Here is a 20,772-nt window from a genome sequence, read left to right as displayed (position 1 = left end):
ACAATACTAAAACTAGCTTCATGTTCATCACCGATACTAAAACTAGCTTTGTGTTCATCACCGATACTAAAACTAGCTTTGTGTTCATCACCGATACTAAAACTAGCTTTGTGTTCATCACCGATACTAAAACTAGCTTCGTGTTCATCACCGATACTAAAACTAGCTTCGTGTTCTTCTGTGGAGTCCAATCAAGTTGTAGAAACATCTCAAGGCTGATCAATGGAAGCAGGATGCACCTGAGCTCCATTTCTAGTCTCATAGCAAAGGGTCTGAATACATCTGTAAATAAGGTTTTTCTGTTAACGAAAAATGTCTTAAAACCTGTTTTCTTTTTATTTCGCTGACAAGGTAAAAATGAGTCCATGAGCAAGGCAGTTAGCCCACTCACTGTTCCCAGGCCGTCATTGTAAATAAGAATTTGTTCTTAACTGACTTGCCTAGTTAAAGGTTAAATAAATAAAAAATATGACATTTGTAATGTCTTTTGTAACTTCTGTGAGTAATGTTTACTGTTCATTTTTATTTATTTCACTTTTGTATATTATCTACTTCACTTGCTTTGGCAATGTTAACATGTGTTTCCCATGCCAATAAAGCCCCTTGAATTGAATTGAGGGGAGGAAGGAGAAGAGAGTGGAGTAGGGGGAGGGAAAGCAACATATTTCACCAACTCACTTAGATTGTGGTCAAATTATACAAAATGTGTGAGTGTGCGATGATGATGGTGGGCTGGTATTTCTGTATCAGTGCGTCACATGAGGCTGCTGAGGGGAGAACGGCTCATAATAACTGTAACGGCATAAATGGAATGGCATCAAACACCTGGAAACCATGTGTTTGATGTATTTGATACCATTCCACCTATTCTGCTCCAGTCTTACAACGACCCTGTTCTCTCCAATTAAGGTGCCACCAACCTCCTGTGCAGTGGGTGTACTATAGCAGGGTTGTATTTGGGGTGCTAGGGGCAGGGAGTGTGTCTAGGCCTCGGGGGTAAAATGGCTATGGGGAGGTGTAGGGGTTGATTTTGGAATACAGAAAGACTCCTTTTCTCATGTTAAAATCCCCAAATACATGATGTACCTGCCGTCCCAAATGTATCCACAAGGGGGCGACATATAACCTATCGGCACTATGGCCACTTCCCCTGGCTTCATCACAGCCCTGTTCATGGCTAGAAGGGATACAGCTTTTGTCAAATTAACGTTAAAAATATACATTTTGTTAATTTTCGTTAACCTTTACTCTTTTCCAAAACTAAACCTAATTCTCCTAACCTGCTACGAAAAGTCGTTCTGACAAAAGCTGTGTCCATCTAGTCAAAAACCCTCCGCTTCCCTTCCACTTGTGTTGGTCCGTGAGGAAGTCGCAAGATGGCTGACAGCGCTCGGAAGTATGCTCCCTTCCTCCACATGAAGTCGTGAGTTTGGAAGTATGCTCCCTTCCTCCACATGAAGTCGTGAGTTTGGAAGTAAGCGAGGGAGTTTGTATCAGGGGTTTGTTTTTATTTAAGTTATTGTATTTCTCCAAACAGCCCATTTCATTCCTGTGGACCCAGTTAGCTAAAAGCTCCTGTAGATGGCTAACGGTATCAACATATACATTACCTAGTACATTACATTAGCTAGCACTTGCAATTCGAACTAGTCTAACAAATATTTGCACTGTCAGGTTAAGTATTCCGCTGTAGTCATGTTCACTAACTAGATCATTCGCAGAGGGTTTCTTCGTGTGAACCAGGATTATAACTTTGGAGTTGGAAGCATCGCCCAAATCATAACTACAGATGGCCAGTCAGCTGCCAGTCACATTTTCAGGTGTTAACTAGTTAAGGATTAGTCAACGAGAAACTTCAGTTGTTTTGCTGGCAGTTTACCACAATACTACCAGGGATGGACACACACGACCAAATGTAGCAACGTTAGCCAGGTTGCTAACCAGCTAGGCAGGGTTGGGGGGCGCAACTAGCTACCGGCGACAACAGCCGTGTAGTCAGTCAGTTACTGTCAGAGACGAGTTAGTCAGCCGCCCGTTTCCAGTTAGCTACCAGATTGACACCAACCGAGCCTTCCCCCGGACAGACCCACCGGCTCAACAACACCGGGATGGGCGTGCAGGGCTTCCAGGAGTATCTGGAGAAACGGTGTCCCGGGGCTGCCATCCCCGTGGACCTCCTCAAACTAGGCCGTACTGCGGGACGCCAGCACCACCACCCCGGCCCTCTGCCCCTTCCACCACCGGCCCGGATACTCATCGATGCTGACTCCGGTCTGCAGCGTCTGTACGGCGGCTACCAGACGGACTGGGTGTGCGGCGGGGAGTGGAACGCCATGCTGGGATACCTGTCCGCTCTGTCCCAGGCCTGTCTGTACCAGGGCGGGCTGGAGCTGGTCGTGGTGTTCAACGGGACCCTGGGGAAGGAGCGGTGGCCGGAGTGGGCACGCCGGGCCCAGGGGCAACGCCAGACGGCCCAGCTCATCGTTAACCACGTCGGCAGTAAGGCCACTCCGCCTCCCCGCGCCTGGTTCCTGCCTCCTGCCTGCCTCAGTCACTGTGTCCGCCTCGCCATGTTCCGCTTCAGAGTGCGGGTGAGTAACGAGCAGTAGCTGGCTAGCTAAGAATAATGATATAGCAGATGAACACTAAGTCTGGTTTCTGGACTGATAATGGGGGGGGGGCGGGGGTAAAAAATCAATTGTAGTGATAAGAGGGGATGGTCAAGAGGCAGTGTTTGAGCCAGTGGCTGTGATAGAGGCAGGTGACATTTGTTTTTACATGGAGCACATGTGCTCTTAAGTTAAAAATTGTAGCTGCACACAATGTAGGACTACAATTAAAAATATGTAAGGTATTAATGGCATTTTGGCATTTTGTAAAAAAAATAAAATAAAAAAATGTCACCTGGAGAGGCCTGCCTCTAACTGCCACAGTCGCTGGTTCAAGGACTGCCTGTTGACTGTTCCCTCTTAAATAGGCCGTCATTGTAAATACGATTTTGTTCTTAACTAACTTGTCTAAAGGTTAAATAAAAAAATGTATTCAAAGAATTGTCAGTCATAACAAAATACAGGTTTTGAGAATACAAACAATATATTTGTATGATTGAGATATAACCAACATTGCACCTATGTGAATCCAAGCTACTTCATTGTCCTTTCTGTGCCACCATGTTTGCATACTACTGAAGCTGCGGGACAGCAAAGGAAGAATTACAATTATTACCTGGGTGATTTAAAAAAAAATATATAAATTCTAGTGGCACTGGTGCTCCCAAATTCCATATTTAAGAGCATATGCCCCCACAATGGTAACACTGTAGATCCCTGACAGGGTGCAGTGATGCAGAGGCTAATGCTTAACTAATGTGATATTGGTTGAATGTTGCCAGTGGACTGACTGACCTCTGGATGAACTACTACTGGACTGACTGACCTCTGGATGAACTACTACTGGACTGACTGACCTCTGGATGAACTAATACTGGACTGACTGACCTCTGGATGAACTACTACTGGACTGACTGACCTCTGGATGAACTACTACTGGACTGACTGACCTCTGGATGAACTACTCCTGGACTGACTGACCTCTGGATGAACTACTACTGGACTGACTGACCTCTGGATGAACTACTCCTGGACTGACTGACCTTTGGATGAACTACTCCTGGACTGACTGACCTCTGGATGAACTACTACTGGACTGACTGACCTCTGGATGAACTACTACTGGACTGACTGACCTCTGGATGAACTACTCCTGGACTGACTGACCTCTGGATGAACTACTCCTGGACTGACTGACCTCTGGATGAACTACTCCTGGACTGACTGACCTCTGGATGAACTACTCCTGGACTGACTGACCTCTGGATGAACTACTCCTGGACTGACTGACCTCTGGATGAGTAGTGCACTATATATGGAATCTGCCCTGGTCTAAAGTAGTGCACTATATATGGAATCTGCCCTGGTCTAAAGTAGTGCACAAGCCTATACAGGGAATAGGGTGCCATTTGGGTCCAGCCAGGGGTTACAGATTGGGATGAAATGTACACAGCTGTGCACTGTATACTTGTAGTGTTGCACGGTATACCGAAACTTCAGTCCTATTTAGATACCAAAAACCCCTGTTTGGAACTAGAATTTGTAATGTTCCGTACTTCTGTCAAAGGTCTCGCATGATTTAATCCTTTAAGACTATATCAGTGTAGCTCCTTTTTATAGCGTGAAGAGCAAAGTACCTGCTCTGCTCAGGCCTACTCATTCATTGCTATAGCTGTCTGGGCTGCATTGTTAGCTCATCAAAAGGGACCATGGCTCTCCTCGTTCTCCTAGAAGCTTGGGTGCTGTGTAAAACCATGGCTCTTTCCCAGAAGCTTGGGTGCTGTGTACAACCATGGCTCTTTCCCAGAAGCTTGGGTGCTGTGTAAAACCATGGCGTTCTCCCAGAAGTTTGGGTGCTGTGTAAAACCATCGCATTCTCCTAGAAGCTGTGTAAAACCATGGCGTTCTCCTAGAAGCTTGGGTGCTGTGTAAAACCATGGCACTCTCCCAGAAGCTTGGGTGCTGTGTAAAACCATCGCATTCTCCTAGAAGCTGTGTAAAACCATGGCGTTCTCCTAGAAGCTTGGGTGCTGTGTAAAACCATGGCACTCTCCCAGAAGCTTGGGTGCTGTGTAAAACCATGGCTCTTTCCCAGAAGCTTGGGTGCTGTGTAAAACCATGGCGTTCTCCCAGAAGCTTGGGTGCTGTGTAAAACCATGGCGTTCTCCCAGAAGTTTGGGTGCTGTGTAAAACCATGGCGTTCTCCTAGAAGCTGTGTAAAACCATGGCGTTCTCCTAGAAGCTTGGGTGCTGTGTAAAACCATGGCACTCTCCCAGAAGCTTGGGTGCTGTGTAAAACCATGGTGTTCTCCTAGAAGCTTGGGTGCTGTGTAAAACCATGGCACTCTCCCAGAAGCTTGGGTGCTGTGTAAAACCATGGCTCTTTCCCAGAAGCTTGGGTGCTGTGTAAAACCATGGCGTTCTCCCAGAAGCTTGGGTGCTGTGTAAAACCATGGCGTTCTCCCAGAAGTTTGGGTGCTGTGTAAAACCATGGCGTTCTCCTAGAAGCTGTGTAAAACCATGGCGTTCTCCTAGAAGCTTGGGTGCTGTGTAAAACCATGGCACTCTCCCAGAAGCTTGGGTGCTGTGTAAAACCATGGTGTTCTCCTAGAAGCTTGGGTGCTGTGTAAAACCATGGCACTCTCCCAGAAGCTTGGGTGCTGTGTAAAACCATGGCTCTCTACCAGAAGCTTGGGTGCTGTGTAAAACCATGGTGTTCTCCTAGAAGCTTGGGTGCTGTGTAAAACCATGGCGTTCTCCTAGAAGCTTGGGTGCTGTGTAAAACCATGGCGTTCTCCTAGAAGCTTGGGTGCTGTGTAAAACCATGGCGTATGGGACTGGGCACGAAGTGCAATTGAGGCCATCAGGTGTGTACCATTCATGAGTCAATTGTCTTAGGTGTCTACTCATTTGGATACATATTAAATACATTATATCACTCATGTTGCACAGAAGTTAACACTCTTAAGTAATGCATCACGGCATGTAGAAACTGTTAATTACTGTTCGCAAAACAATGTCCAAACAGGCTAGAACACTTTACAATGCAAGATGATACCTGTAGCTTCCAGCTTTAATTGTAGGATAGATTTCCTTGCTAGCTTGTAGCTGAATTTACTACCCGAGTACTTTGTTTCAAATATGCAAACCATAACACACAATATGTTGATTGTTACCAAAAACGTTACTTCACTTGGTCTCCCTAGCCACCTAAAACTCATTCACTTGTTCATCTTCCTCACCTCCATCTTGTTTCAACTAGATTCCGTAGCCAGTCAGATTCAAGAACCACATTCTGCCTTGTGAATGACATCATTAATTAAACAGCCCACACCTTTATAAAATATTGCCTCTTCTATGCAAATGTTGTTGATCAGTACAATAAAATGTTCTACTAGCAGCTGCCAATAAAATAATTCCTGTGGAAGGGATTGTTTGTCTGTAGCCCGACGATATCAGCCGAAACAAGCTGAATACTGAGTTTTAGGGATTGTTTGTCTGTAGCCCGACGATATCAGCCGAAACAAGCTGAATACTGAGTTTTAGGGATTGTTTGTCTGTAGCCCCACGATATCAGCCGAAACAAGCTGAATACTGAGTTTTAGGGATTGTTTGTCTGTAGCCCCACGATATCAGCCGAAACAAGCTGAATACTGAGTTTTAGGGATTGTTTGTCTGTAGCCCGACGATATCAGCCGAAACAAGCTGAATACTGAGTTTTAGGGATTGTTTGTCTGTAGCCCCACGATATCAGCCGAAACAAGCTGAATACTGAGTTGTAGGGATTGTTTGTCTGTAGCCCCACGATATCAGCCGAAACAAGCTGAATACTGAGTTTTAGGGATTGTTTGTCTGTAGCCCCACGATATCAGCCGAAACAAGCTGAATACTGAGTTTTAGGGATTGTTTGTCTGTAGCCCCACGATATCAGCCGAAACAAGCTGAATACTGAGTTTTAGGGATTGTTTGTCTGTAGCCCCACGATATCAGCCGAAACAAGCTGAATACTGAGTTGTAGGGATTGTTTGTCTGTAGCCCGACGATATCAGCCGAAACAAGCTGAATACTGAGTTTTAGGGATTGTTTGTCTGTAGCCCGACGATATCAGCCGAAACAAGCTGAATACTGAGTTTTAGGGATTGTTTGTCTGTAGCCCGACGATATCAGCCGAAACAAGCTGAATACTGAGTTTTAGGGATTGTTTGTCTGTAGCCCGACGATATCAGCCGAAACAAGCTGAATACTGAGTTTTAGGGATTGTTTGTCTGTAGCCCGACGATATCAGCCGAAACAAGCTGAATACTGAGTTTTAGGGATTGTTTGTCTGTAGCCCCACGATATCAGCCGAAACAAGCTGAATACTGAGTTGTAGGGATTGTTTGTCTGTAGCCCGACGATATCAGCCGAAACAAGCTGAATACTGAGTTGTAGGGATTGTTTGTCTGTAGCCCCACGATATCAGCCGAAACAAGCTGAATACTGAGTTTTAGGGATTGTTTGTCTGTAGCCCCACGATATCAGCCGAAACAAGCTGAATACTGAGTTGTAGGGATTGTTTGTCTGTAGCCCGACGATATCAGCCGAAACAAGCTGAATACTGAGTTGTAGGCGTTCACTCTCCTATTGAATATGTATTCACCTGCATTGTGAATAGATCTAGGCTACATCTTCATTTAGCCAGTTTATCAATAGACATTTACCATTCAAATGATTTCCTTTTGTATTTAGATTTGTAAAAACAAAGTCAAATTGATTTGTATAATTGATTCAATAATGACTGTCTCTTGAAAATATTCATAATGTTCAAATGTAATGATATTGAGCTCAAGAGGCCCAGCAGTAGCTGAGTTTGTCTGGATCAAGTGCCAGTCAGAGTTCTGGTATGGTGACTAATACTAACACTAATAGGTAGTGGAGAGTAGCCCAGTAAATCAGTGTATGCCTGTTTGTGTTCATACATAATACTGTTCTTGCTGGGGTGGTCTGTCAGTCTTCTACCCTCACTTCAAGACAGGGACTAGAGGCTGGTCTTTGGTGACACACCTGGAACTAAGCTTTTATATTTTAACAGCCCTATTTAACCAGGTATACATTTATTTGTACCTTTATTTATCTCGGCAAGTCAGTTAAGAACAAATTCTTATTTTCAATGACACCCTAGGAACAGTGGGTTATCTGCCTTGTTCAGGGGCAGAAAGACAGATTTTTACCTTGTCAGCTCAGGGATTCAATCTTACAACCTTTCGGTTACTAGTCCAACGCTCTAACCACTAGGCTACCTGCTGCCGCAATACATGCATGATAGCCCCTATTCCACCTGTTGCTAAGGGTAACTACCTGGTTGTTCAGCATCACCATATGGTCAGATGAGGGTTGGCTGGGACCTGTTATGGTAATGAGTGCTAGGTGGGACCTGTTATGGTAATGCGTGCTGGGTGGGACGTGTTATGGTAATGCGTGCTGGGTGGGACGTGTTATGGTAATGCGTGCTGGGTGGGATGTGTTATGGTAATGCGTGCTGGGTGGGACCTGTTATGGTAATGGGTGCTGGGTGGGACCTGTTATGGTAATGGATGCTGGGTGGGACCTGTTATGGTAATGGATGCTGGGTGGGACCTGTTATGGTAATGAGTGCTGGGTGGGACCTGTTATGGTAATGAGTGCTGGGTGGGACCTGCTATGGTAATGAGTGCTGGGTGGGACCTGTTATGGTAATGAGTGCTGGGTGGGACCTGTTATGGTAATGAGTGCTGGGTGGGACCTGTTATGGTAATGAGTGCTGGGTGGGACCTGTTATGGTAATGAGTGCTGGGTGGGACCTGTTATGGTAATGTGTGCTGGGTGGGATAAAGGCTGTGGGGCAGACTACTGGTGTACTTACTGTATCTTCTATACCATGGCACTTTGGTCAACATTTCAGCATGGTGGCCTTTCTACAGGGTTAGAGGAGGGTTTAAGATGTGTAATATTGTATACAGATGTACGATATATCGGTGAACGAATCGGATATCTAGTTTAACGCCCCGAGGTGCAAAGCCGATGTCAACGCTGATGTGCATACCTATATAACATAAGTACGTGATGTAATGACGCCACAAAGATTTTTTCGCTATACGTGCAACACAGCATTCCTAAACTAACACACAATGTCTGCTCTGTGGATCGAGCAGTCATTTGAAAGACTAACACAATTTCAGCGAGACAACTCAAAGGTGAAATCCATTAAAGCCAAGATAATGGAATTCATTGTCCTTGACAATCAACCGTTCTCTGTCGTGGGTGATGTTGGCTTTCGCCGACCGGAGTTACACAGTAATGGCATCACTGCTATTAGCTTCACGACATACTACGGAACGCCGTTTCGGTCTTTGCGTGTCAAAAAAGGTACAGTAGCACTGGCAAAGCTATACAAAAAAGTCTGCAAACACCGGCCATGAACGATGTGTTTACAATACCACGTTGGTAATAAAGCATCATTTGTTCAACCGCAACTTCTGCGGTGGCTAGCTTCAACTTGGTACCTAGATAGCACCAATACAACTAGCCTGAAACAATGACCTGTTGAAACTGCAGTCATTTTCATTATTCTTAGCAATTATTTAGTAATCCTTGTAAGTATTGTTGTTTGCCTATTGAACTTCAAGCTACTTAACCCTGTTGCCCAAAGCTAATGTTATAAGCAGCCAGCTAGCTTCATCTGGCTTCATCTGGCTCGACAGGACCGGCTAATGTGTTTTGAAGCTAGCCACAATAAGGACTGGCAAAATACTGGAGGTTGCGGTTTGCGTTCAAAATAAGTGTCATTGACAGTAATGCAAATGAATACAAATTGTAGAATTATGCCATACTTTTATTTTGAAGGCTAACTGCAAAGTCAACTATTGTGGCGAAACCTTATTGTGGCAAGCTTCACATAGATGGGTCCGACCACCATTAATCAAATAAGAACGGTCTTATAAATTAGGGTTATTTTAGATGATGACACCTAGCAATATGGTTAGGTAGTAGCTATAGCGAACTATACATCTACTGAAACAGATGTCGTGTTATTTGACAGGTCAAATAGGGTTCTCTTCTTTGACATGCAAAGACCCAAACGGCGTTCCATAGAAACCCTGGTTGAGAATGAAACGACTGAACAACGAAACGGCACAGCAAGTAAGTGAAAGAAATAGGTTTTGTATGTTTGACTGGTATTGGGGACATATGTAAATGCCAACAAAATAACTTTTTGGTCAGTGTGTGTGTAAAACCTTTATTTAACTAGGCAAGTCGGTTAAGAACAAGTTCTTATTTACAATGACGACCTACCCCGGCTAAACCCGGACGACGCTGGGCCAAGTGTGCGCCGCACTATGGGACTCCCAATCACGGCCGGATGTGATACAGCCTGGATTCGAACCAGGAACTGTAGTCACGCCTCTTGCAGTGCCTTAGACCGCTGCGTCCGTGTTAACTATTTAACTGTACTAGAATGCTTAAAAGGCCGCTAAAATCATAAATATCGGTTATCGGTATCGTTTTTTTTTTTTTTTTTTTGACAGGGAAAATATTGGATATCGGTATCGTCCAAAAATGTCATATCGGTGCATCACTAATATTGTATTATCCAGGTTGTCCAGACGTTGGAGGACCACCACCAGGAGGTGCTGTCCCTCTACAGGGACTTTGGTTTCTGCGGTCTGATCGCCCAGGACTCAGAGTTTGCTCTCTGCAACGTGCCCGCCTACTTCTCCTCGCATGCCCTCAAACTGTCCTGGAACGGCAAGAACCTGACCACCCACCAATACCTGCTCTCTGAAGCAGCCAGACAGCTGGGTCTGAAGACACAACAACTGCCCTGCTTCGCTGCTCTGCTGGGTAGGTACAGTACCTTCAGAAAGTATTCATACCTAAAATTCCACATTTTGTGTTAAAGCCTGAATTCCAAAAGGATTTTTTTCTCTCACCGATCTACACACAATACCCCACAATAACAAAGTGAAAACATGTTTTTAGAAATGTTAGCAAAGTTATTGAAAATTAAATACAGAAATATTGTATTTACATAAATATCCACACACCTGAGTCAACACTTTGTAGAAGCACCTTTGGCGAATAAAAGATCCCAGAAATGTTAAATTACGCACAAAAAGCTTATTTCTCTAAAATGTTCGTAACACATCAAATCAAATTTATTTATATAGCCCTTCGTACATCAGCTGATATCTCAAAGTGCTGTACAGAAACCCAGCCTAAAACCCCAAACAGCAAGCAATGCAGGTGTAGAACACATCCATCCAGCTGACCGGTGGGGCAAATCAAGAAGCTGATTAAACAGCATGATCATTACACAGGTTCACCTTGTGCTGGGGACAATAAAAGGCCACTCTAAAATGTGCAGTTTTATCACACAACGCTACAGATGTCTCAAGTTTTAAGGAGCATGCAATTGGCATGCTGACTGCAGGAATGTCCACCAGAGCTGTTGCCAGTGATTTGAACGTTAATTTCTCTACCAAAAGGGAAAGGGGATACCTAGTCAGTTGCTACCGGTAGCCTGTATGGTTAACGCTTTTCAGAAAATGGAATGTGGCCCCTTGAAAGCACCTCGGCTACAGAAGGTTTGTTTGTCTGGTTTTTAGGGTAGGCTACACTCCTTTTAAATGCCAACATGAAACCTCTATGAACAGACATTTTATTTGTCTGTAAAGGAATGCCGCTTCTGAAGCATGACTAAAGCCCGCCACTAGGCAACCAGAACTGTCAATCAAATATTATCTCCCAAATTAGAACTTTAAAGTTTGAAAATTACTGTGACTTAGTAGAAATAAAATTAATCTAGCTACTCTACCATAAAACACCACCGTAGCACATCAATCAGCGATGTTTATTGTCAGGGAAACAATACAGAACATTTTACCCCAGAGCAGAATTCTGTCTGATAAGATACAGACCTGATGCAGCACTTAAATTATTATATATATATATATTTTTTTAATGTCAGAAAGTTAACAATTGTCGCTATCGACATGTTTCTGTAGCTGGTAGAATAAGTTAATTACCCGGTCGGAGGCAATATTCAACATTCTACATTTTTTCTTCTTCTTAGTTTTAACAGAAAACCGATAAACAATGGCCATTTAAACATTAAGCAAAATGGTCAATTTGTCACATCCATAGTGTTAGCTAGTTTGCTTGCTAATGTCAGCTAACAGCAAAAAAGGTTAGGAAGTCAACTGCATGGTAATGCCCACAATACACCTTCGCAAGCAGATTCTGTACAACAGGTATTCCCAAACTGGGGTAAATAAAAATGTGATTCACATTTTAAAAATGTTTTTTTTCTAAATAAAAATTCCTTTGAAAAGTAAAGTAAAGTAAAGTATTGACATGTTTTTTTTTAAATTGCGAGACGAGCTTAGTTTTCTTTACTAACAATAATCTTCACTTGTCTGCCCGCTTGCATGATGACGAGTTTCTCACACAGCTCTCTTATCGTTTTTTTCTTGCCTGAATGATCTGAATCTAGGATTTCAGGGACTCTCCGCAACTGAGGCTATGATTAAGAAGTTGGAGCACTTCACTGTGCATTAAGGACAACACAGGTCTTTCCATCATTGTATGATTTTTTGCTGTTGTGTGCAAATTAATTCAAGCTTACGGACAATGTCAAATCTGATATAGCGAAGCACCTGAGTTGGGTGCGCAGTTACGCAGGTACTTTCCCGAAACAGATGACACAAACAACTGGATTCGTTATCCCTTTCATGCTCTGCCTCCAGTCCACTTACCGATATCTGAATGAGAGGCTCATCGAAATTGCAACAAGTGGTTCTGTGAAAATGTAATTGAATCAGAAGCCACTGCCATATTTCTGGATTGGGCTGTGCTCAGAGTATCCTGCCTTGGCAGGATAAGACACTGATGCCCTTTGCAGCAACGTACCTATGTGAGAGTGGATTCTCGGCCCTCACTAGCATGAACTAAATACAGCCACAAACTGTGTGGGAAATGATTTGACTGAGACTCTGTCCAATACAACCCAACATTGCAGAGTAATGTGCATCCTTTCAAGCACACCCTTCTCATTAACCTGTGGTGAGTTATTCACAATTTTTGTTTTAGAAATAACGTTTTATATGTAAGATGGTTAAATAAAGAGCAAAATGATATTATTTGTGCCCTGGTCCTATAAGAGCACTTTGTCACTTCCCACGAGCCGGCTTGTGACAACTCATTCTTATGTTTAATAAATGTATGAAGTGCAGTGGTCAAATCAAACTTTATTTGTCACATGCGCCGAATACAACCAGAGTAGACTTTACCGTGAAATGCTTACTTACAAGCCCTTAACCAACAGTGCAGTTCAAGAAGAGTTAAGAATTTTTTTACAGAGTAGACTAAAATAAAAAGTAATAATATAAAGTAACACAATAAGAATAACAATGAAGCTTATATACTGGGGGCACCGAGTCAGTGTGGTGGCTATATACAGGGGGTACCGGTACCGAGTCAGTGTGGAGGTTATATACAGGGGGCACCGGTACCGAGTCAGTGTGGTGGCTATATACAGGGGGTACCGGTACCGAGTCAGTGTGGAGGTTATATACAGGGGGCACCGGTACCGAGTCAGTGTGGTGGCTATATACAGGGGGTACCGGTACCGAGTCAGTGTGGAGGCTATATACAGGGGGCACCGGTACTGAGTCAGTGTGGAGGCTATATACAGGGGGTACCGGTACAGAGTCAGTGTGGAGGCTATATACAGGGGGCACCGGTACCGAGTCAGTGTGGAGGCTATATACAGGGGGTACCGGTACAGAGTCAATGTGGAGGCTATATACAGGGGGTACCAGTACAGAGTCAATGTGGAGGCTATATACAGGGGGTACCGGTACAGAGTCAATGTGGAGGCTATATACTGGGGGCACCGGTACAGAGTCAGTGTGGAGGCTATATACAGGGGGCACCGGTACAGAGTCAATGTGGAGGCTATATACTGGGGGCACCGGTACAGAGTCAATGTGGAGGCTATATACTGGGGGCACCGGTACCGAGTCAGTGTGGAGGTTATATACTGGGGGCACCGGTACCGAGTCAGTGTGGAGGCTATATACAGGGGGCACCGGTACAGAGTCAATGTGGAGGCTATATACTGGGGGCACCGGTACCGAGTCAGTGTGGAGGTTATATACTGGGGGCACCGGTACCGAGTCAGTGTGGAGGTTATATACTGGGGGCACCGGTACCGAGTCAGTGTGGAGGCTATATACAGGGGGTACCGGTACAGAGTCAATGTGGAGGCTATATACTGGGGGCACCGGTACAGAGTCAATGTGCGAAAGTATTCGGCCCCCTTGAACTTTGCGACCTTTTGCCACATTTCAGGCTTCAAACATAAAGATATAAAACTGTATTTTTTTGTGAAGAATCAACAACAAGTGGGACACAATCATGAAGTGGAATGACATTTATTGGATATTTCAAACTTTTTTAACAAAGCAAAAACTGAAAAATTGGGCGTGCAAAATTATTCAGCCCCTTTACTTTCAGTGCAGCAAACTCTCTCCAGAAGTTCAGTGAGGATCTCTGAATGATCCAATGTTGACCTAAATGACTAATGATGATAAATACAATCCACCTGTGTGTAATCAAGTCTCCGTATAAATGCACCTGCACTGTGATAGTCTCAGAGGTCCGTTAAAAGCGCAGAGAGCATCATGAAGAACAAGGAACACACCAGGCAGGTCCGAGATATTGTTGTGAAGAAGTTTAAAGCCGGATTTGGATACAAAAAGATTTCCCAAGCTTTAAACATCCCAAGGAGCACTGTGCAAGCGATAATATTGAAATGGAAGGAGTATCAGACCACTGCAAATCTACCAAGACCTGGCCGTCCCTCTAAACTTTCAGCTCATACAAGGAGAAGACTGATCAGAGATGCAGCCAAGAGGCCCATGATCACTCTGGATGAACTGCAAAGATCTACAGCTGAGGTGGGAGCCTCTGTCCATAGGACAACAATCAGTCGTATATTGCGCAAAAAAAAAAGTTTGAAATATCCAATAAATGTTGTTCCACTTCATGATTGTGTCCCACTTGTTGTTAATTCTTCACAAAAAAATACAGCTTTATATCTTTATGTTTGAAGCCTGAAATGTCGCAAAAGGTCGCAAAGTTCAAGGGGGCCGAATACTTTCGCAAGGCACTGTATTTTACACCATTTTAAAGATACACTTCTCGTTAATCCAACCACAGTGTCCCATTTCAAAAAGGCTTTACGGGTAAAGCCGACATATAATTATGTTAGGTCAGCAACTAGTCACAGAAAGCATTCAGCCATTTTCCAACCAAAGAGAGGTGTCACAAAAAGCAGAAATATAGATCAAATGAATCACTAACCTTTGACGACCTTCATCAGATGACACTCCCAGGACTCATGTTACACAATACATGTATGTTTTGTTCGATTAAGTTCATATTAATATCCAAAAACGTCAGTTTACATTGGCGCCATGTTCAGAAATGCCTCAAACATCCGGAGAAATTGCAGAGAGCCACATCAAATAACAGAAATACTCATCATAAACTTTGATGAAAGATACATGTTTTACATCAAATTAAAGATAAACTTGTTCTTAATGCAACCGCTGTGTCTGATTTCAAAAAAGCTTTACGCCAAAAGCACAATATTCAATAATCTGAGAACAGCGTTCAGCCACAAAAGCAAGCCATACACTTACCCGCCAAATGGTATAGTCAACAAAAGTCATAAATAGCATTATAAATCTTCACTTACCTTTGCTGATCTTCATCAGAATGCACTCCCAGGACTCCCACTTCCACAAGAAATGTTCGATTACGTCCATATTTGTCCAAATACCTCCGTTTTTGTTCATGTTTAGTTCACTATTCTAAAGGCACAATGTGCAAAATCCAGACAAAGTCAGAGTTCCTTTACAGTTTGTAGATGTCAAACGATGTTTACAATCAAACCATTAGGGTCTTTTTATAATAAGTCTTCAATAATATTCCAACCGGACAATAGCGTATTCACTACAGAGGAAAAAGAAGGCACAGTGAGCCCGCGTGACTGTGCAGTAAACAACTGATGATTGGCCTCAGCCTAGTCCACTTGTTGAAACAGCTCTTATTTGACCACCTTCCACAATAGAAGCCTCAAACAACTTTCTAAAGACTGTTGACATCTGCTGGAAGCCTTAGGAAGTGCAATCTGGCCCCATAGACACAGCATATTGGATAGGCAATCGCTTAAATAGAACTACAAACCTCAGATTTCCCACTTCCTGGTTGGATTTGTCTCAGGTTTTTGCCTGCCATATGAGTTCTGTTATACTCAGACATCATTCAAACAGTTTTAGAAACTTCAGTGTTTTCTATCCAATACTACTAATATGCATATATTAGCATCTGGGACGGAGTAGCAGGTAGTTTACTCTGGGCACCTTATTCATCCAAGCTACTCAATACTGTCCCCCTGTCACCAAGAAGTTAACAAAAAGAAAACTATACTAATGGAACAAATATCAATTTAAAGAATGATTGTAAAAAGCTCTTGAGTAACTTAAATGAGATTCTAGGCAGAAAAACTCCATCCTTCAACTCGGCGTCATCCTTCATTGATGCAGATCACCGTAACTTTCCGAAAAATGTCTGTTCATCTTTAATCGATTAACTGTGCGATCCCTGAGACGCAACCAAACACGCCTTTTACACTTTATTATTTACTACCGGTCTCTTTCTCCCTCCCGTAGGGAACCATATTCTCCCTGATGAGGACCTGGCTGCCTTCCACTGGAGCCTTTTAGGACCAGAACACCCCCTGGCCTCACTCAAGGTATAACCTCTGACCTTTAACCCTTCCACTGGGGTCTGACCTTTAACCCTCTAGGTGCGTGCCCACCAGTTGGTGCTGCCTCCCTGTGAGGTGGTTATCAAGGCGGTGTCTGACCTCTAACCCTCTAGGTGCGTGCCCACCAGTTGGTGCTGCCTCCCTGTGAGGTGGTTATCAAGGCGGTGTCTGAGTACGTCTCCTCCATTAAAGACCTGGGGAACCTCGACGCTGTTGCCAGGGACGTCTTCAACCAATCCCAGGTACACATTTAAATACTTTGCTTGGATCAAGAAATCACATTACTGTCCAGAAAGATTAAAATGTGTAGAGCCTGTGGTCTAGTGCTAATGTCCTTGCTCTAGACACATGTACTCATCTCCCCACCGGAGACCGGGGTTCAATCCCCACTCCACCCTGTCTACTCCTCTGATTTCATAACTGTCTAGATAGGATACATGGATACAGAAAGCACCTTCTCCATACAGCTAGACTGACCATACCAGCTGAAACAGAGCAGTACCTCCTCCTCCATACAGCTAGACTGACCATACCAGCTGAAACAGAGCAGTACCTTCTCCTCCATACAGCTAGACTGACCATACCAGCTGAAACAGAGCAGTACCTTCTCCTCCATACAGCTAGACTGACCATACCAGCTGAAACAGAGCAGTACCTCCTCCTCCATACAGCTAGACTGACCATACCAGCTGAAACAGAGCAGTACCTTCTCCTCCATACAGCTAGACTGACCATACCAGCTGAAACAGAGCAGTACCTTCTCCTCCATACAGCTAGACTGACCATACCAGCTGAAACAGAGCAGTACCTTCTCCTCCATACAGCTAGACTGACCATACCAGCTGAAACAGAGCAGTACCTTCTCCTCCATACAGCTAGACTGACCATACCAGCTGAAACAGAGCAGTACCTCCTCCTCCATACAGCTAGACTGACCATACCAGCTGAAACAGAGCAGTACCTTCTCCTCCATACAGCTAGACTGACCATACCAGCTGAAACAGAGCAGTACCTTCTCCATACAGCTAGACTGACCATACCAGCTGAAACAGAGCAGTACCTTCTCCTCCATACAGCTAGACTGACCATACCAGCTGAAACAGAGCAGTATCCTGCTAGCTGCTTAGCCTTTGTCCTATGCAGGCCTGCAATCTATAAGCCATGTACCTTAAGTCGAGACTGCCAAAATAACAGTACCACTAGCTTTCTGTCACCCCTCCTCTCTTTTGCTCACATTCTCTCTAGTCTCGTATGGAGGATAAGGTGGAACGTTTTAAGAAGGCTGTGGAGTATTTCTCATCTGCCTCTAAACCACGCCCACTCTCCATGGGACCCTCCCCCTACCTTTGTGAGTAACTCTGCCATTGGCTGAAGCCATCATACTCAAACCTCTCCTCGGGGACCTCCAGCAGTTCCATGTATTTGGTTTATTCCAGAGATGGCACACCTGATTGAACTTGTCAACTAATCTTCCAGCCCCTGACTAGTTGAATCAGGTGAGCTGGTCCCAACAACATTGAGACGTCTGAGGGTTCTTGAGTAGAGGACTGAGAAGCACTGGGCTAAGGCACCTGCCAATCATATCTACTGTAGTCTGAAAAGAAGTGCTTTTCCTCTGAAATCGTTAGGCTTGCTTAACTGGATGTGTCCATTTGTCTTTCTGTGTGGTGCCAGGGTTTGGTCCGGCTCCTTTTGGCAGTCCTCCTGGCCACATGGGGGCAATGCAGCCTGGAAAGCACCAGGTAGGAGTCTCTGATGTCCCTTCACAAAGTATTGATACACCTTTATTTATTCCTCATTTAGTTGTTACAACCGGAGTTAAACATTCATTAACAAATTCTCACCGATCTACACACAATACCCCATAATGACAAAGTAAAAACAAGTTTATAGAAATGTTTGTTCATTTATTGAAAACAAAATACAGATATCTAATTTACATAAGTATTCACACCCGAGTCAATACTTTGTAGAAGCACCTTTTGGTGGCGATTCCAGCTTTGAGTCTTCTTGGGTATGTCTATCAGCTTTGAGTCTTCTTGGGTATGTCTATCAGCTTTGTACATCTAGATTTGCGGATTTTCTCAAGCTCTTAAGTTATATGGGGAGTGGCGGTGAACAGCAATCTTCAAGTCTTTCCACAGATTTTCAATGGGATTCAAGTCTGGGCTTTGGCTAATCCATTCAAGGGCTTTATAGGAGCTATATTTAACATTATTGTTCTGAAGCTGTTCCAGCATTGCTTTGGCTGTATGCTTTGGGATCATTGTCCTGTTGGAACATATATCTTCGCCCCAGTCTAAGGTCATTTGCACGCTGAAGCAGGTTGTCATCAAGGATTTGCCTGTATTTGGCTCCATTAATTTCTCCCTCTATCTTTACCAGTCTCCAAGTCCCTGATGCTGAAAAGCATCCCCATAGCATGATGCTGCCACCACCATGCTTCACGGCAGGGATGATGTTAGACGGGTGATGAGCTGTGCCTGGTTTCCTCCAGAAATTTGCATTGAGGCCGAAGTTATTTTTTACATTTTATTTTTGTCTTATCAGACCACAATCTTTTGCCTTTATGCTTTAATTCTTTCACATGCCTTCACATGACAGGCTGTCATGTACCTTTTTCTCAGGATAGACAGGCTTCTGTCTGGCCACTCTCCACTTAAATCCCAGAGACTGTTGTCCTTCAGACAGGTTTTTTTCCATCTCAGCCAAGGAACTCTGTCAGAGTGGTAATTGGGTTCTTGGTCATCTCCCTGACCAAGGTCCATGCCCGTTTGGTCCGACAGCCAGCTCTAGGAAGTCTGGGTAAGAGCAACACCGACTCAGCCGTGAAATGGTAGGCCACACTAGCTCACAGAACGGGACTGCGTAGCACGTAACCGAGGACAAACCATCTTTACAACACTCATTGCCGAGTTCTAAACTGCAAAGCAGCACTATAACTGTTCTTTGGGAGCTTCATGAAATGGTTTTCCATGGCAGAGCAGCTGCATACAAGCCGGCGTAATTCCAAGTGTTGGTTGGAGTGGCGTAAAGCTCACCGCCATTGGACTCTGAAGCAGTGGAAACGTGTTCTCTGGAGTGAATAATCACGCATCACTATCTGGCAGTCGGACGGACTAATCTGGGTTTGGCGAATGCCAGGAGAACTCTACCTGCCCCAATGAAAAATGCCAACTAAAGTTTGGAGGATGAGTAATGGTCTGGGGCTGTTTTTCATGGTTTGGGCCCCTTAGTTCCAGTGAAGGGGATTTGATTTGATTTTGATTTGAAATCTTAACGCATACAATTCTGTGCTTCCAACTTTGTGGCAACAGTTTGGGGGAAGGCCTTTTCCTGTTTCAGCATGACAATGCACCCGTGCACAAAGCGAGGTCCATAAAGAAAAGGTTTGTCGATCATTGTGCAAGAACTTGACTGGCCTGCACAGAGCCTTGAACTTAACCCCCAACGTCAGTGCCGATCTCACTAATGCTTGTGGCTGAATGGAAGCAAGTCCCCACAGCAATGTTCCAACATCTAGTGGTAAACCTTCCCAGAAGAGTGGAGGCTGTTTAGAACAGCTAAGGGGGAACCAACTCCATGTTAATACCCATGAGATGTTCGATGGGCAGGTTTCCCCACATTTTTGGTCATGTAGTGTAGATACGCCTCATCACAATTCTGTCTAGATCTATGGCCATTTCCTTGGACTTCATGGTATGATTTCTGCACAGTAAACTGTGGGACCTTAAATAAACCAGTGTTTTGCCATCTATTTTGTGAAGTGCACCAGTCCCTCCTGCAACAAAGCACCCCCACAACATGATGCTGCCACCCCCGTGCATCACGGTTGGGATGGAGTTCTTGCAAGCCTCCCCTTTTTCCTCCAAACATAATGATGGTCATTATGGCCAAACAGTTCCATTTTTGTTTCATCAGACCAGAGGACATTTCTCCAGAAAGTACCATCTTTGTCCCCTTGTGCAGTTGCAACGGTAGTCTGGCTTTTTTATGGCGGTTTTGGAGCAGTGGCTTCTTCCTTGCTGAGCATCCTTTCAGGTTATGTTGATATAGGACCCGTTTAACTATGGATATAGATACTTTTGTACCTGTTTCCTCAAGCATCTTCACAAGTTCCTTTGCTGTTGTTCTGGGATTGATTTGCACTTTTCGTACCAAAGTACGTTCATATCTAGGAGACAGAACGTGTCTCCTTCCTGAGCGGTATTACGGCTGCGTGGTCCCATGGTGTTTATACCTGCGTACTATTGTTTGTACAGATGAACGTGATACCTTCAGGCATTTGGAAATAGCTCCAAGGATGAA

General features: G+C 44.2%; 1 protein-coding gene across 1 annotated transcript in view; it reads left to right on the top strand.

Annotated features, from left to right (window-relative positions):
• Positions 1-1,183: 1,183 nt before the first annotated feature.
• Positions 1,184-20,772, top strand: part of LOC139369020 (constitutive coactivator of PPAR-gamma-like protein 2) — an 87,709-nt gene continuing 68,120 nt past the window's right edge. The window contains exons 1-6 of the mRNA XM_071108601.1: positions 1,184-2,591; positions 10,223-10,469; positions 16,367-16,449; positions 16,578-16,706; positions 17,710-17,812; positions 18,139-18,206. Of these exons, the coding sequence (XP_070964702.1) occupies positions 2,109-2,591; positions 10,223-10,469; positions 16,367-16,449; positions 16,578-16,706; positions 17,710-17,812; positions 18,139-18,206 (1,113 nt within the window). The 5' untranslated portion in view covers positions 1,184-2,108. The remainder of the gene's footprint in view (positions 2,592-10,222; positions 10,470-16,366; positions 16,450-16,577; positions 16,707-17,709; positions 17,813-18,138; positions 18,207-20,772) is intronic.

This window comes from Oncorhynchus clarkii, chromosome 16 (assembly GCF_045791955.1).
Source record: "Oncorhynchus clarkii lewisi isolate Uvic-CL-2024 chromosome 16, UVic_Ocla_1.0, whole genome shotgun sequence".
Lineage (NCBI taxonomy): Eukaryota > Metazoa > Chordata > Actinopteri > Salmoniformes > Salmonidae > Oncorhynchus > Oncorhynchus clarkii.
This window is presented reverse-complemented; position numbering and strand designations above follow the sequence as displayed.